The sequence below is a fragment of the Saccostrea echinata genome, unplaced genomic scaffold (assembly GCF_033153115.1).
Source record: "Saccostrea echinata isolate AGI-Se365-2 ecotype Australia unplaced genomic scaffold, CSIRO_AGI_Sech_v1 ptg000005l, whole genome shotgun sequence".
NCBI classification, from domain to species: domain Eukaryota; kingdom Metazoa; phylum Mollusca; class Bivalvia; order Ostreida; family Ostreidae; genus Saccostrea; species Saccostrea echinata.
In genome coordinates, this window is record NW_026889754.1 from 1,628,039 (window position 1) to 1,646,993 (window position 18,955).

General features: G+C 39.2%; 2 protein-coding genes across 2 annotated transcripts; both read left to right on the forward strand.

Annotated features, from left to right (window-relative positions):
- Positions 1-15,182: 15,182 nt before the first annotated feature.
- LOC133179919 (uncharacterized protein K02A2.6-like) lies at positions 15,183-16,922 on the forward strand. Its single transcript, XM_061314595.1, has one exon. The coding sequence runs from the start codon at positions 15,183-15,185 to the stop codon at positions 16,920-16,922; it is 1,740 nt and encodes a 579-aa protein (XP_061170579.1).
- Positions 16,923-18,078: 1,156 nt separating this feature from the next.
- LOC133179920 (uncharacterized protein K02A2.6-like) lies at positions 18,079-18,603 on the forward strand. Its single transcript, XM_061314596.1, has one exon. It carries the CDS (start codon positions 18,079-18,081, stop codon positions 18,601-18,603), a length of 525 nt encoding a protein of 174 aa, XP_061170580.1.
- Positions 18,604-18,955: the final 352 nt, after the last annotated feature.

Below are 18,955 nucleotides of genomic sequence, written 5' to 3' on the forward strand. Positions count from 1 at the left end.
CTGTCTGTTTGTCCGTCTGTTGTCAACTTTAACCTAGCCCATTAGTATTGCACTGTCAAGGGTAAGGCTTTAATATTTGACATGAATGTTCATTATGACAAGACCTTTCCATTGGTATAGAAATTTTTGATCATGTTACCTCAACTGTAACCTTTGACCTACATTTGAAAACTTTAACATTGGCCATAAATATTGCACTGTAGTCTGCGTCCCATTCCAGAATTGTTTTACCATTGGGGTCATAGTGTTTCTTAAACACATCTTGTCTTGTTCTGAAAAAGGTGTGTTAAAAAGCCTGAATTCTAAGTTATTGTTGACTTCCAAGCGTTAAAGCAGATCTTCCAAAATCGTCAACTTCTTGGAGGCAGACGTATCAGCATCAGCTACCACAAGTTCCTGTCTTTCGATAGGCAATTGTCTGACAATTTGGACTGTCATTGGGACATTTCTGCTCCACAGTTTATGAATGATACTTTTTATGCCCCGCCATGAAGATGGCCGAGGCATATAGAGTTTGTTATGTCCATCTTCTGTTCTTCCGTCGCGATTTGCTTTAAGCTCAGTTCAAAGCTTAATTTCATAGAAACTTCCTATGCTTATTCATACTGATGAGAGCTATACAACTGTATCAACATTTTTGAGCTTTATCTTTCCTTTGACATTGACCTTCTGTTCATCAGTATGAATAAGCATAGGAAGTTTCTATGAAATTAAGCTTTGAACTGAGCTTAAAGCAAATCGCGATATATATGATTTTTTTTTTTATCAAACTTTATTTGTTAATGCACACTGATGTAAGCTGTTCGACTACATCACATTTTTTGACCTTGACTTTTCGTTTGACCTAATTTTTCTTAAATTATTTTCAGCTTAGTTTTAAATAAACCATTCATTTTTATCAAACTCAATATACTGATATGTATTAGTGAGAGCTATTCAACTGGACCGCGTTTGACCTTGGCCTCCCTTTTCTTAAATTGAACATTTTGCTTAGTTTTAAAGAAACCATTTAAGTACACTTATACACTGATACATAATTTGTTGAGAATTAATCATCTATAATTTTTTAGATTTCAATTTTAAAGAAACTATTTGAACAGAATTTGAATCTACATTACTCGAGAATGCTCCCATTTAAATATGACTAATTGTGGCATTGCTGTTCGTGAGAAGATTTTAAAAGGCTTTTACCTATGTAAAACTCTGATCGCCCATTGTGGCCCAACCCTACTCCTGGGGGGTTATGATTTGAACAAACTTGAATCTACACTACCTGAGGATGCTACTATATAAATATGACCAATCATGGCTTTGCTGTTCTTGAGAAGAAGATTTTAAAAGTTTTTTCCTATATATTCCTATATAAAACTTTGATCGCCCATTGTGGCCCCACCCGTCCCCCGGGGGTCATGATTTGAACAAACTTGAATCTACACTACCTGAGGATGCTTCCACGTAAGTTTCATATTTTCAAGCACAATGGTTCTTGAGAAGAAGATTTTTTAATGATGCCATTAATTTTTCACGAATTCATAATTATCTCCCCTTGGAAGAAGGCGTGGCCTTTCATTTGAACAAACTTGAATCCCCTTTTCCAAAGGACACTTTGTGGCAAGTTTGGTTGAAATTGGCCCAGTAGTTCTGATGAAGAAGTTGAAAATGTGAAAAGTTTACAGACGGACAGACAGACAGACGGACTACAGACAAAATGTGATCAGAAAAAGCTCACTTGGGCTCAGGTGAGCTAATAAAACTATTTTCAACAATTATAATTCAATTTAAAAGGAAAAGATATGCAAAATTTCAAATATAAGAAATATATTAACCATAAGTAGAGTTTTTTTTTTAATAGTTACATACATCAGTGTAACTACAGTGTAACTATTGTGTACAATTTTTACATTATATACAGGGCCTATAATACATTTTAATCAATTTACACGTGTCCTTTTATATATATATATATATATATATATATATATATATATATAAGGAGGGGTGATAAAAAAAATCGCGAACTAATTGAATTACTTCCTTTCCTTACTTACTCTCAGTTATAGTTTCCTTTATCATTTTCTTTTATTTTTTTGTATTTCAGATCTTATTGAAGATTAAAATGTATTGGTAGTGAACATTACCAGGCATTTCAAGAAAAGTCCTCTGAAAACTTATAGTTGATGTAGACCCTTGGATAGTATTTATGGCGTTGTTGTTGTTACATATTTCCCATGTTTGCCTAACGGTATGTCACCTCCTGGCTGTGCCGGCTTCATGGGTTCGAGTGACTGTATGTAAGTTGAGGATGGCAGGATGGGTTGCATTGGAGTTTCTTCAAATTGCTGGAATCATACGACTTCCGTCCAGTAGTTGAATATACGGTGACACCGTTTGCTGGGTATGAGCAAGTGGTGGTGTGTTGGTTAGATCTGGTTGAATATATGTTGCCATAGATGGTGTTGTTGAAGGTGAGCTTGTAAACTGTGAAAGCAAAGAACATTCCGACTGCAGGGATTTCAATTTCTCAGACAAAACTTCAACTTTCTTTGTTTTCAGCTTTAGTATGGCAACTTTTTCTTTCTTCTCATTCTCCTCCAATCTTTTTTTCTGTTCCTCTGCCATCCCGCTCTGATTCTGAATTTTCCTTCCTTGATTTTTTGTTTGAACTTGTGCTGCAGTTAGAATTTTCCTCCTGTTCTTCCGACTCTTTCAGTCACTGTGTTTTTCTGTCTGCTTCTTTTCTTGTCATGTTTGGCACTGCTGCTCGATGCCTCAAACGTGAAAAGTTCCTCAGGAACAGAAGTTATACCTTTGGCCTTTTTAAGAAATTTGGCATATGCCTGGGTGGCAAAAACATTCAAATTATCTTCATCTGAAAATTATTTGTCAAACTACTATGTACAAATTGTGTATAGTTTTATGTAAAGTTTACCTACATTTTAGAAGAATTATTTATAAATCTAAGAATTATTTATAAATCTCATTATTAACATCAAAAATGCAAAGAAAGGGGATCAACTTTTTTTAAAACTTCTTTAATTTTCTTTTCTTTCTTTTTTTCTTTTTTAATTTTTTTATATAAGAATTATTTACTATAATTAAACAAAATTCTTATCTGAGTATAATATAAAATATTCATTATTGATTAAAAGTTTTAAGTTCTTATATTTTATATTTCATTATCAATTTATCATTATACTCAGATAAAAATGTGTTTTATTTGAATCACAAATATATCACTAAGTAATGATTTTTTTTCCTTGGAGGGGGATCTACGTAATGATGCAAGTGCGGGAGTGATTCACTATACATGCCTCACTGCACCGATTTAGCTATTTAATTAAAATTTCATTATCACTACTTACCTCTGTTACCTGAAGTTACACAAGACACAAATTTAATGAACAGTCCATAGGCCTGTATTGGTTATTTTTCATGTATGTCAACATTACAACTTGAATTGTAAGCAATGTTTACTCCATATGCATCTGTTCTTGAATTTGTCCGCCATATTTACTGACCTTGATCGTTTTTTTTTTTTTTGGGGGGGGGGGGGGAAAGCCAATGAGAATTCGAGAATAAGGGAGCGGATTTTTGTAAATAAATAGGGGCGTATATAAATATAAAGGAATCTCTTTTTCGCTGCAGCATTTATGATATCAGAGAAGGAAACATTATTTCAGGTAAAAGTTCTGATGATGCGAGGTGGAGACGGGGAAGGGTGGGGGGTAGTCTGCCAACACTGAACAAAGTGGTAAACTTAGCAATATACCAAAATTTTGATTTAAAAAAAGTACAGATAGAATAAAAGAATGTTATTTATGCAAGTAGGATAACCATAGTAAACTCCCCCTTGAACCCGTTTCGGAATCTTTCTCATCAGAGGCGCACCCTACGCAAGCTTGGAACAAAGAGGCGTGCCAATATTCACTGCAGTTCTTTCAAAGATTGTCATGTGAATCGGAATTCAAAATTAAAAGCATAATGTTAACACAATAATCACATATATAGTAACTCGTCTCAGTAGAAATAGCAAAGTTATACTGTTTCATTTGAAGTAGATCAGATGAAGGATATGAATTGTAACATGGTTATCAGACTTACCACTGATTTTAACAATTGTGTCATGAAACAACATCCGCTGCCCCGCGCTTTTCCCTAGCCAGAACACCTCCACTTTTACCCTTGGTTCCCATTCCTCATTTATCCCTTTTAAACTTTTGTTGTTTATGCCAAGAACACTTAAGCTTGCATCTTCAATGAAAAAAATACACGCGTACATTTCCATGATTTAGAGCAAGTGGACAGAGAGCAAGCATGGATGGTTCGGCCAACTGATAACGATGCTCAGAAACTAAACATTGTGGTATCAAATAACACGCCGCATCCCTGATGTGCAAGAGGAACATTTAGGATTTATCTGTTTATTAGGAGATTTATTTTCATACAAAATAAAGTGCACTGGTAATTGTTTTACGATTTCCTAAACTGATCCTCAGTCAACAGGGGATCAATGCAAATCTTGTAAACTCTGGCAGCTAGGACTTTTTCAGCGATGGAGCCGAAAAGAAAATCGGAAACGGAGAGACCCATATAAACGCTGGTAAAACGAACCGGTTGAAAAAGATACTTGTGTAGCACCAAATCCAGGTGATGAAGGAAATTTGAACCTTATTACGTCTGGTGAAACCCAATGCACAACGGATGTATTAGAATATGACCAAGTTTATCCACAAACGATATCAACAGCATAAAAATTTCAGGTACATTTTATTTTGCATTTTATTTTTTACCCGTTCAAACATGCATAATAAATAGACACATAAGATAGTAAAAACAGTTTTATACGTATCTATTTTGGATGTTAGAATTCTACTTCCCGTTTTAGTTCGAGATTCCTCTGTTCACGATGGTTGAGCACTAGGTTAATTTATATTTTTGGTAAGTATTATGGGGTAGTTTTATAGGACTATGCAATGAATTCTGTACAAAAATCGGAAGTATCCGATAGTTAAAGTGACAAAAATGTTAAGTCAAATATAAAGTCATTTTTACCAAGGATGCAAGAGTTTTATTGCACATGTTGCATAAAATATTTCATTAAATCCTAAATGTAATTTTTATATTTCAAAGTAAGTTGTTGCTAAGTCTTAGACAACATGTTGCAATATACTAAACAGAATTATTAGGAGTTGGTGTTTTTTTTTTACATGGATCATAATTCTTTCAACAATGTGTTGAATTAATTTGAATTTCCTCCGTATTTACACATTGTCAGAACAGCTCGCTGGACTTGCTTTTAAGATATTTTTTACTTAATAATATTTTTTTTCTACTCTCTATAATACATTTTACATTAAGGAGCCTGAATTTGATGGAAGTTCTATGAAAACTCGAACATAGGTTTCAAAGACAAAACATTCAAGGTAGATATGACGATGTATATGATGGGCAGCTGTACAAATCATATTGTGAAAATAATGGACCATTATCAAAACAGGAAAGTATTTCATTCACCTTCAACACAGATGGTGCTCCAGTCTTTAAAAGTAGTAAGGTTTCTGTGTGGCCATTATTTTTAGTTATAAATGAACTGCCTTACAAATTGCGGATGTTAAAAGAAAACATGTTGATGGCAGGACTCTGGTTTGGTCCTAATAAACCAGTCATGGGGCTTACGTATCACCATTCTTGGATTGTTTTAAGAAGCGTCATAAAGGAGTTCAATGTTTTTCTCCATTTCGAAGAAATGTTACTTGCAGTGGATACCTCTTACGTGGTACAGCTTCCTGCTCGTAGCCTAGTCTGCAATGGTGTACAATATAATGGTTCAAACTCTTATTGGAAATGTTTGCAAAAGGGCGAAACATCAAAGCGTGGGAAAGGACATACACATGTGTTTCCATACTGAAGTGTTTATAACCTATGCAAGATTAAACCAACTGACGACCGAGGTAATTTTCATACATGTTTAATCTGGAGCACATATAACACTTACAAATATACCAAAGCTGACAAATATTCTCAATCTCCGCTATACTTCTCTCTCCGACGAACAGACGACAACTCTCTCACGCATGCGCACTTACAAGCGGTTCCATATACATTCGTTCCCTTACACATTCACATCACACTACACTCCCCTCCCTTTTGAAAAAGGAAGGTACTCCTGTACCTTGTGTAAATATCAACCAAACACTTATATGATTGTGAAAATAAACAGTGATCCTTAAAGATTCTATGATAAAGTGAAGCAGATAAACTGAATATCAGCAGTGGTATTACATATAATTCAGATAATGTTCACAACATACAGTCTCTAAATCATTTTACCTGAGTTCACATACAATAAACCATGCTGAATCCAGATACAAATTATTTCTAAATTCACTATGAGATTTCAATGATAAATATTACGATTATATCAACAGTATGAATATAACTAAAAAAAAATGATTGATAAGGAGACTTGCACTTCCATCCAATCACTCAAACTACATGCAATAATAGCACATACACAGGCTAAAAAAAAATTTAGACATGAAATCAATATAGAACAATTATATGACAATTTAGGAATGACGAATGATACAAAAGAATCATCACAAATTCTAACACTTATCAGACATAATGAATCCTGCCGCATCTCTTGCATATACTTGCAACTATAACTAAAATGAACAATATCAGGATTCAATTATCTATTAGAATATAGAACAACATAGTTTATATGAAGTTTCACTCTCGTCCCAGAACTCGAAACATCGGACCATGGCCGGGGACAATGTATTCTGCTACCTCAAGGATCCTTCTCCTATTCTTGTCCTGGTCGTTCACGTTCCTACTGTACCTCTTCCAAATTGATGCATCTTCCAAGTCTTCCATGCTGTGGAAAAGATCGCCAACGACAGCTACTGTTCCCATCTGGGATGCATGGACTAGCACGGAGATGTCTTCTGACGTATGTCCTGGTGTGTGTACGACTTCTATTTGATCATTGATCCAGAATGACAACTTGAAGTCATGGAAGTGGTGTAGAACACCAACACACATCTGAGAAGCTGCAACATGGTAGGCATTAGGGAAAACATTCAAGTTTCCTATGTGGTCTAAGTGACCATGAGTCGTCACACAGCATTCTATGTCCTCAACTGCCAAACCCTGTTCACTGAGGCGGGACAGTAAGTATTGTCTATCTGAAGGATTTCCCGTGTCGACTATGATGTTCATCGATCCTTTTAATACAGTAATACTACTTCCCATTTTCCGTTTTCCTAGGCTTGGGAAGTTTTCCTCGTAACCTGCTTGGAGGACAATAACTTCATAAGGGGTGTCCTCTTCCTCACTACTGCTATCTCCATCGCTGTCTTTATCTGCTACATCTTCTTCACTACCGCATTCATCCAGAACTTCCCACTCGATCTCATCATGTTCTTCAACACGTCTGTGGGGCTCCTGTGGTTCTCCGGCTCCATGTGACCTTCTGGTTCTGACCCTTTCTTCGAGCTCAGCGAGTTCCTTTCTCCCCCACCTCTTGAATGCACGTCTCTTTTCCTCTGATAAGTTACAAACTGGGGACAGAAGGATTCTCCAGTGAAGTAATACCGCTGGGCTGTTTACTGGACTCATGGTGAAGCGGTTCACCAAGGGCCACCACATCGTACGGGTCAGCTGACCCATCTGGACAAATGTCCTACCCATAATTGGGTATTCTCGTGGCAGTGGGATTTCTTCATTGACGTGCACCACTAACTCGTCGATTGTCGCAGTTGGTCCCAAGACGTACTGACCTAACACATTTAAACACGATGCTCTCAAAGTGTGATATTCCGGCAGCGCTGCCAAAGAGTTCCAGGGGCGATCCCAGAACAACCTAGGGAGATGATACTCCCAAGCATGATGCTTGAGGTGCTCAGAGCGATAATGACATCCAGGAACAGGGCATGCTGATCGTTTATCCCGTACATTAGGTATCTGTCTTTGTGTGGACAGTCCCGGCTCCTGGGTCGGTTCCTTGGCAGGTTCCGAATCTGGTGAAAGTTCCTGTGTCGGCGCATCACCTGTCCGTCGCCGCTTAAAAGGTAGTAGGCCCTCTTCAACATCAGACGACTCTTCGTCTGTTTCTTGATGGCAGTACTCATATGTGAGGTACTCGTCAGAATCAGAGATGTCGGCTTCATCTGCCGTGATGTACTCTCTGTCAGATTCTTCCATTGTACCTAAAATAAAATTGAACACAAACATAACATGAGTAAAAGGTACAAGACATATTATACTTGACACCTTGGACATATATACGTCTTCAAGGTATCTGCTAACTCTTCAGTGACTGTGACACATGCTCCGTGATACCAAGTATCACAGAAGTCGCACTGAATCATAAGACGTCCGTCGTCAGGTTTGTCACATATACCAAAAGTGTCAATTGATTGCAACTGGAGAATATTTTCTCCATTTCGCAGACGATGCTAGCATTGGCATAGCCAGTCAGGTATTTTCCTGTCACAACACTTTTTCAATCTGTCATGGTTAGTAATAAACACAGAATTTTGAAGTTCGACCTTGTAGATATATGATGATACTTTCTGAATAACAATGCCAGGTCCCTTCCAAGGTGGATCTAGTTTCTTAGAACGACCTTTAGTTTTGGCGCTATCCAACTCATAGATGAGATCACCAACAGCATATTCTCTGGTGTGAATCTTGACATCATAATCTCTCTTCATATGGACTTGATGTGCCTTCAGTACATCTCTGGCCACTTCATGAGTTGTTCTTATAGACTCTTGTAATCTTGACACAAAATCCTCGTGGTCAATGGATGCATTGATTTTGGGTGGTCGAAAAAATAGGTCAGCGGGTACGCTTACTTCACGGCCTAACGTAAGTTTGTTTGGTGTGAAACCAGTGTGTCTGTTAACGGATGATCTAATAGCGCTAGCAAGCTGAGGTAAATGTTCATCCCAATTATTTTGTGACTTGTCAACAAAACAGCGTACAGCATAAGTGTCCTATTAAATCTCTCGACCTGCCCATTTGCTGAAGGGCGATAAGGCGTTGTGCGGCTCTTATGAATCTGAAGTATATCACAAATAGTCTTGAAGAGCTTGCTCTCAAAGTTTCTCCCCTGGTCAGTGAATATGTTGAAGGGAAAACCAAATCGAGCAAAAAATTCATTTACAGCAGCTCTAGCTGTGACTTCAGCTGTTTGTGATGGTAATGGGACACATTCAACCCATTTGGTAAATTGGTCCACCATGACTAAAATGTTCGAGTTGCCCGAGGTAGATTCGGGTAAAGGACCCAAGAAATCAAGGTGAACTCTCTCCATTGGTGCTCCAGCTTGGTATTTTGTCATGGGACACTTTGCTTTTTTGTTGGCCTTTTTGTGTTTACTGCAAATGTCACATGTCCTTACAAAATCTCTAGTTGACTGATTCATGTTATACCAATAGAACTTCTCTTTCACTCGTAGATATGTTCTTGATACACCCATAACTGGTAAGTCATGACATAGTCCTAGTACCTCATCTACCAAGGTTTTTGGCACCACAAGTCTTGGTTCTCCACCATTCTTTGGGTTGTTGCGTAGGATTCCCTCACCATCAATGAAAAACATCTCTTTTCTTAGCTGCCTTGCTGCTTATAAAGATTTCATCTTCAGATGGGGTTTCATTTGACACCAGATAAGGCAGTATCAATCTAAGATCTGGGTCATTTTTCTGAAACTCTTTCAGTTCTTCTGGGGAGTACTCAATGCCAGCTAGTACGGGTGGCTATGCATACGCGATTGCTTTGCTGTTCATCCGCACCAATGGTGATGGAAAACACATCATCTGTAAAGGAAATTTCCACTGAAGTGTGCTGCACTTCCGGGCTCGCTTCAAACTCTATATTTTCATTAAGCAACCAGGAAAAAGCTGCATGTACTTCGTTTGTGTCTGCCTTTCTACCCAGAGGGACTACATCATCAACATCTTCAGTGAATTTCGACCAGTTGTTATGCGCCCTTACACAATACTTGCATCCTCCACAGGGAAGCTTGGATGTGTCTATAGTTGCCCTCATTTCTGGACAGGGTTTCGCATCTGGTGCTCTTCAGAGTGCATCAGCATTCCCATGTTTCTTGCCAGGCCGATGTATTACAGTCATGTTGTACTGGCTCAAGACTTCGAGCCATCTTGCCAATTGACCCTGTGGATCCTTAAAGTTGAGGAGCCAGGTTAAGCTACTGTGGTCTGTCCTGACAAGGAATTCTCTTCCCAGCAGATAGTGGTTGAACTGTTTCGTGAATCTCACAATAGCTAACAGTTCTTTTCTGGTGGTGCAGTAGCGTCGTTGCTCTGGCGTAAGACTGTAACTTCCATATGCAATGACATGTTCTCTTCCATCCTGTAACTGTATAAGTTCTGCACCAATAGCTGTATCTGATGCATCAGTATCAAGAATGAATTGATCACTGGAGTTCGGTTAGTGCTTTTATCAGATCGTCAAAAGCTTCTTGTTGTTCAAGTCCCCAGATAAAAGGCTTTTTACCTGTAACTCTGTTTAAAGGACCAGATATTCTAGCATAATCCTTGATGAATGCTCTATGGTAATTGGCAAAGCCTAAAAATCTTTCAACTTCTTTTGTAGTCTTAGGGGTTTGCCATTTTTTTACCACTTCAACATAATCATCTCCTATTGACATTCCTGTCTTGCTGACCTTTCTTCCTAAAAACTCAACTTCCGTTTGAAACATCAAACACTTTGCCGGCTTCAGTTTCAGTCCATAATGACGAAATCTGTCGAAGACTAGTTGTAAATTCTGTAGATGGTCTTCAAACGATTTTCCCATAACCAGAATGTCGTCCAAGAATGCTAACACGATATTCCATGTTAATCCTCTTAAAACAAGGTTCATAACGCTGGCGTAGGTTGACGGAGCATTGCAGAGTCCGAAACTCGTGCGCGTAAACTGGAAAAGGCCATATTTCGTAATGAAGGCTGTTTTAGCCTTATCCGAGTCATTAACTTTGATTTGATAATATGCTGAATTGGCGTCCAGTTTAGAAAACCATTCATTTCCAGCCAAGGTGTCAATACATTCTTCTATAAGTGAGAGGGGGTAGACATCCTTTTTAGTGACCGAATTAAGTTTTCTGTAGTCTATGCACCATCTTACTTTACCATCTCTTTTGCGGATAAGTACGGGCGGAGATGCCCATTCAGACGTTGACGGCTCTATGATCCCTGCATTCAACATGGTCTGTAAATGGGTCTCTTCTTCTTTTACGAAATCTGATGGGGTTTGTCTCATTCTCTGCTTGACAGGAACAGCTGTGCCCGTATCGATGGCGTGCTTTATCTCAGTAAAATTTCCGAGATCAAAATCATTCTCAGCAAATACATATTGGTACTCTGTTATCAAATTCTTAAACTGCTCTTGTTGACTATTATTGAGGTTAGTGACAGACTTCTGTAGTAGCGGATGTAAATAGAGTGGGATTTCTGATGTGGAAGTTTTTGTTTCAACTGATATGTTGACTGGTTGAGCTTGAACTGCTTTTCCAACAACAGTTCCTTTGTGAATGGTGTAGTACCTGTCACTTGCATTGACTAAACAGAGCCTTGGAGATGTTTGGTCAGAGTACATGCATCTTGGTATCAAGACTGGTATATCGGCTTCCTCAGGCTCTATAACGTAGCTTCCCTCAATGTGTCGAGATAGTTTACCATTGACATGTATGGCTGAATTTGGCGGAATTACAGTTTTACCAGGCACTGTTACTTTGGCAACTGTTGGAGCTTCCCGACTCTTTCCATATGACATCTGCAAAACTTCAGAGTTAATGGAGAACTGGTTCTTACTGCAATCTAGTATAACATTGTTTTCCCGCATGAAGTCTAAGCCTAGGAGCATGTCATCATCTATAGGTGCTACGTATATTTCAGATGGGTATGTTTTGGATCCTATCATGATGTCAACTGGACCAATGATGAATGTATCCATTTTCATATCACGCCCTGCACCATGCATGACTGTGCATTTCTTAACAGGTGGTTTGATCTGCATCTTTTCATACACCCGGTCCGAGATAATAGTGACTTCTGCTCCCGTATCTATTACTGCAGTAATGTCTGTAGAGTTCACTTTTACATTTAACCTCAGCATAGAAGCTGATCCCAACTGTAGAATGGTCATTGTTTTATCTACATCTGCGCTTTTATCTTCAGAATAGGAAGTATGATTTCTATTTGATGTTTTCCTTCTGGGTCTTCTTTGCTTCTTGCGTTTCCTTGATGTATGTCTTATGGATTTAGGGCTCGTTTCTTCTGAAGCACAATTTTTCTTGAGGCACTCTGTAGTATTTCGGGTCGGATTTACGCCTGTTGACCCGGCCCACTCTCGTTTAAAGGTCTCGTCTCAGACTGTGAACTCCCGTTTGTATTCTGACTTCTGCTTTGATTCTGGACCCTCAACTTCTTAGGCTTTCTGCAATCTCTTGCTAGGTGCCCTGGTTTGTCACAATTGTAGCATGTACGAGTCTCCGTATTTTGTGGTCTTCTTTTCTGTTTATTCTCCATGCTGCTTAATTTTGTTTGAAGCATCTGCATGTTGTCCACAAGAATCTTGATCTGTTCCTCCATAGACTTTAGCTGATCTGATTGATGTGCTGATGGAGAAAAATTCTTGTCGCTTTTTTACTGCTGCGTTAATTGTTATCACAGAATCAATCTCGTGCTCGGAATCTTAAGAAAATTCTCGGCGTCTGATGGGTTTACCATAAATGGCTTTGGTAGTATGCTGGTACCACTTGATCTTGTCTATGGCATCCTCAATAGATTTAGGTTTTGAAATAGCAGCATTTTGACCAGCTTCTTTATCACAGCATCCCTGACAGAATCTCCATACAGCTTGCGAGTATACATGTTCTTCTGGCAGGTAACGAAAAGCTTTCATTGCTAGGGAAAGTAATCTGTCAGCCCAATCTTCAAGTTTTTCTCCTGTGTTCTGATGGGCTCCCATAAACTGGACTTGAAGAGTTTCTGGTAAATCCACAAAGTTAAAACGCTTTTCTAGTTTGCGAACTAACTTAAAATAGTCTATGCCATAGTCTCTGTTCACAATACTGGTGTAAAACTCGCTGGCTTTTCCATCGAGACACCAACATAACTGATCTTTGCGCTCTGTAGCTGTCCAGTGAGATACATCTGCATATCTGCTGAATTTTACAAAGAAGGCTTCCCAGTTAGAGGTCCCATCATACCGCAAGGCTTTGGGCAGATACACAGGTTTTGATTCGTGTCGCCCCTGGCTCTCGGAGACTGTTGGTTGACGTCGTACGAAAGTTGGCGACAACTGAGGTGAAGGCAATGTGCGTCGTTGTACCATAGGTGTCTGGAACCTGATATGGTCTGGAATTGGACGTTGCACTTCATTGTCATGCAAAGAATTTTCCTGCTCTCCTGATCTGTAATTAGTGTGACTGCCATGTGGTCGCATATTAGATATAGAACGCTTCTGAGTACCCGTCGGTGTTGACTCACCATTGTATGCGTGCAATGCACGGCTACTTTCACCTGATGATGGCGTTCTCCTAGGTTCCGACAAAGGGGTCGCTGTGTGTCGAGGATGAGTAGATGGCTTTGCTGTGCAGTCACTCATCTTGAACTCTGTATTTACTTCACCATGATCCTCGTAATCCTGGAACTCTGTGAAGTAATCCTCCATACCATCACTTGTGGGCTTTGCGTAGCTATTATCTATACACAATGGTGGTAGAAAATCTACACATTCAACTAGTTCTGGTGTGACCCTTAGTTTAGGTATACCCACAAATGTTTCCAAGTCAATGGGGCCTTGCTTTCTTAGTTCCCATATACGGTCAGCTATGACCTGACCCACACCTGGTAGGACTCTTAGATCTTCATAGGCACAGATGTTTATGTTAATTTTGAATGGACTCTTCCTGTGTTTTGACATCATGTTACTGGTGGGGGGGGGGGGGATATACAAACGAATTTGTGTGTTTACTTTATTTCAAAATAATATACATGTACGATATAAATTACCCTATCAATGACCAAACATATGTAAACACCTTTAATTTAATTCAAATTCAAATCAATCTTTTAACTGGCAGTATCAACGCATTCGGTATTACAATACCATGTGGTCGACCAAGTGCATCTTCCGGTGATTAGCCTCACCACGTGTTTATTTTTTTTTTCTTCAACAAAATGCACAAAAAACATAATTCTGCCAGGCTTTGTGATCTTGATGATTATAACTTAATGAATAAATAGAATTTCACATAACTTAATTCAAATTGTCAGTCAATTTTCAAGATTTACTGTAGATACACGTGTGGGACTTTGACAGATTCCCGCCACGAGAAAAAATATCAACGAAATTCAATACACAAAATTTCGTGCAGAATCGATTGCTCGCAGCGCCAGTGAAGTGTTTATAACCTATGCAAGATTAAACCAACTGACGACCGAGGGAATTTTCATACATGTTTAATCTGGAGCACATATAACACTTATAAATATACCAAAGCTGACAAATATTCTCAATCTCTCAATCTCCGCTATACTTCTCTCTCCGACGAACAGACGACAACTCTCTCACGCATGCGCACTTACAAGCGGTTCCATATACATTCGTTCCCTTACACATTCACATCACACTACAATACCAACCAACTCACCCAAAAGGTCCTGAAAGAACAGTTAATGATGTCCATCGTGATGCACAGCAAGCTATGGACAATTTAGAACACCGATGAACTGGTTTTAGTGTAAATGGAGTGTAAGGACCTTCTTGGATTTTTTTCCCTCGATTCAATATTGCAAGCGGAATAGCTATTGGTTCTTTTAGGTGTGCAAAAATCGTTGTTACGTCTTTGGTTTTCTTCTGAATGTAAGTCAAAAAATTACAGTTTTCATGAACATGTCCAAGATGTTGATAATAGATTAAGAAACATAAAATATAAAACGATATATATATCTGTAATGTTTTGATATAATATGTACTAATACGGAATTAATTGAGTTAACCGTTCAGTTTTAAACTTTTACTATTTTATGTAAGAACCGGAATAAAGCAGTTCAGAAAACGCACATGGTTTTGGCAGTCATGTTTGCAAGATTGTCTTAAATAAAAGACATCACATGGTGTCAGAAGTGAACACCGAATTATGGAACAGTTAAAACCTCCGTCGCACTTGAGTTTCGAAGGGAATTTAGCCGAAAACTGGAAAGAATGGCTCCAAGGATTTCGACTATACTTGATCGCGTCGGGAATCGACGAGAAAGCCGGGAAGGTAAAAGTTGCTGCGTTTTTACATGTCGCTGGTGTTGAAGCGAGGAGAATATATAACACATTAAACAGCCCGGAGGATGATGTGGAAAAGTTGGACGTTCTTATTGAAAACTTCCAAAAATACGTGGAACCAAGAAAGAATTTAACGTATGTACGACATATTTTCTTTACGAGAAAACAAGAAATTCATGAAACAATAGACAATTATGTCACAGATCTGAAAAACAAAGCTATACAGTGTGAATTTGGAAACTTGAAAGATTCTATGATACGTGACAGATTAGTGTGTGGCATTGCAAATGAAGCATGTCGAGCGAGACTTCTGAGAGAAGCAGATTTATCACTGAAGAAGTGCATAGACATATGCCGTGCATCTGAAATATCAGAACAACAGCTAAAAACATTACACAAAGAGCCTGTTACCGCAGATGCGCATACTGTATCAAAAGAACATAAATTGCGTCATAACTATGACAAACAACACCACAATAGTGAACACAGAAAACCGAAAGCTCGTGTCAAAAGTGCGCCACATACCAAAAATGCATGTGGCAGATGCGGAAGAGAACATGACAAAGGAAAGTGCTCTGCATATAATAAACTATGTTACAAATGTAACAATACTGGTCACTATGCGAAATTCTGTAAGACAAAATCTACTGTGCATTCCTTAGAAGAAACAGAAGACCTGTACCTTGGTATAGTCAGTGTAGACAGTGTTCATGAAGCGCCGTGGACAGAAACAGTCACCATCAACAGAATACCTGTTACGTTTAAGTTAGATACAGGAGCTCAAGCGAACATAATACCCCGAGATGTGTTCAACACGCTAAAGATCTCGAAGAACCATTTACGGAGTGTGAACGGAAACTTGATCACTTACAATGGACACGTCATGAATCCGGACGGAAAGATTGATATTCGTTGCCATATCCGCAACGAAAAACATACACTTCCGGTTTATGTTACTCAAAAAGGAAGCACTCCGATCCTCTCTAAAGAAACCTGTGCTCGCTTGGGACTAGTACAACACATACCAGCAGAGTCTGTTGACAGTGAAGTGTGTATGTCAAAGGACAAACTACTGCAACAGTATGCTGATGTTTTCAGTGGGTTAGGAAAATTGTCCGGGACACACCACATTGAAATTGATAAAAGTGCAAATCCAGTGGTCCATCCACCGAGAAAAGTACCTGCAGCGTTACTTAAACCTGTCCAAAATGAACTAAAGCGAATGGAAGACTTAGGCGTCATAACGAAACAAGACAGTCCGACAGATTGGGTCAACAGTATGGTGACAGTACGCAAGCCAGGGAAGATCCGCATATGTTTGGATCCAAAAGATTTAAATCCGCACATCAAACGAGAGCATTATCATCTTGTGACCGTTGAGGAAATCATTGAAAGACTGCCGAATGCTAAAGTTTTCTCACGATTTGATGCTACTCATGGCTCTTGGCACATTCAGCTCGATCAGGAAAGTTCTAAAGCACTTACCTTCAACATACCATTCGGTCGGTACCGATACTTGAGACTTCCGTTTGGAATTACGTCAGCTTCAGAAGTATTTTCAAAGCGTGTACAGGAACTATTCTCCGACTTACCTGGTGTTTAGTGGAAGATATCCTGGTACATGGGGAAAACAACGCGGAACATGATGAAAACCTCATTCGTATGCTGGAACGTTGTCGCAAGATAGGACTCAAGCTCAACAAGGACAAAGCTGAACTCAGAGTACCTGAAGTCAAGTATGTTGGCCATATCATTGGTAAGGATGGACTTAAAGTGGATCCGGAAAAGGTACGAGCCATCATTAATATGCCGGAACCAACAGACGTACAAGGTGTTCGCAGATTTCTTGGACTTGTGCAATATGTCTCCAAGTTTATACCAAATCTGGCAGATCTATCAGAACCACTCAGGATATTGACCAAGAATGATGTCATGTGGCACTGGGACAGAGAACAGATAGACAGTTTCGCAAAGTTAAAAGAAGTACTGACACAAGCACCAGTACTAAGGATGTATGATCTTGAGAAGGATGTCTCGATTTCTGTTGACGCTAGCTGCAAAGGATTAGGTGCTGTTCTGATACAAAATGGACAACCCATAGCTTATGCCTCCCAAGCTCTCACAGAAACTCAGCAGAGGTACGCGCAAATAGAACGCGAGATGCTGGCAGTTCTATACGGATGTGGAAAAATTTCACCATTACATTTATTGCCGTTCAGTTACCATAGAAACAGACCACAATCCTTTATTAACAATTCACCGCAAACCATTGTACCAAGCTACACCAAGACTACAGAGAATGCTGATGCGCCTACAGCGCTATGATGTACAGCTAAAGTACGTTCCTGGAAAGGAAATGTTCATATCTGATGCTTTAAGCAGAGCTTATTTGAAAGAGTGCAAAGAGACACTAGTAGATGAAAACATAGACGTGAACTATATTGAAAAAGAACTTTCTAATACAGAGGAAAAGCTACAAGAACTAAAGGACGCAACAGAAGCAGACGAACAGTTCCAGACACTAGCAGACATTGTTAGAGTAGGATGGCCTGAGATGCACTCACAAGTTCCAACTTGTCTAAGGATGTTCTGGAACTACCGAGATGAGGTTACCGTGCTGAATGGACTACTTTACAAAGGACAGTCCGTTATGATACCTCTTAACGCTGCGACGCCAAATGCTGAACAAGATGCACGAACCTCACCTTGGAATAGTAAAAACTAAACAGAGAGCCAGAAACATAATCTTTTGGCCGAACATGAACTATGATGTAGAGCAGCTGATACAGTCCTGTGGAGTATGCAACTCTTTTCGGAAAACAAACACCAAACAACCTCTTATTCCGCACGAGATACCTACTACTCCGTGGATCAAAGTCGGAGCAGACATTTTTTACTTTAAAGGCAAAGCCTACTTGCTATTAGTTGAGTATTACTCGAAATTCCCAGACATCATACCACTTCCTGATCTGCGAGCCCGATCTACCATTGCTGCATGTAAGACGGTGTTTGCAAGAAATGGCATACCCTTAGAACTGTTTTCAGACAATGGACCGCAGTTCAGCTGTCAGGAGTTTAAGAGTTTTGCATCAAAATGGGAATTCACCCACAAGACGTCAAGCCCCCGTTATCCACGTTCAAATGGTCAGTCTGAGCGATGTATACAGACAGTGAAACAACTTCTCAAAAAGGCCGAAGAGAGCAATACCGACCCAAATATTGCTTTCTTGAATACAGAAATACACCGATTGATGGAGTTGGAAAATCACCAGCACAGCTTCTGATGAACAGAAATTTACGTTCAAAGCTGCCCACTACGCAAACATGGTTAGAGCCAAAACCACTGGAGTCCCAACATTCCAAACTTAAACTGCGGCAAATAAAAGAGAAATACTTTCATGATAGAAACAGCGCAAATTTACCGCACGTAGGAAAAGGAGAGATCATTCGCATGCAAAATCCAGACATTCTGAAATGGAAACCAGGACTCATCCAGAAAAATCGAGGAGACAGATCGTATGAAGTATTACATCAACAGGGGAGAACATTCCGCAGGAACAGAAGCCAAATCCTGAAGTCCAAAGAAACTAACTTCTATGTGTCGCCGCCAGAATGCGAACCGCAACCACAACCTAC

Coding starts and splice junctions, on each gene's coding strand:
- LOC133179919 (XM_061314595.1), top strand. CDS start 15,183: ATGGAACAGTTAAAACCTCCGTCGCACTTGAGTTTCGAAGGGAATTTA.
- LOC133179920 (XM_061314596.1), top strand. CDS start 18,079: ATGAACTATGATGTAGAGCAGCTGATACAGTCCTGTGGAGTATGCAAC.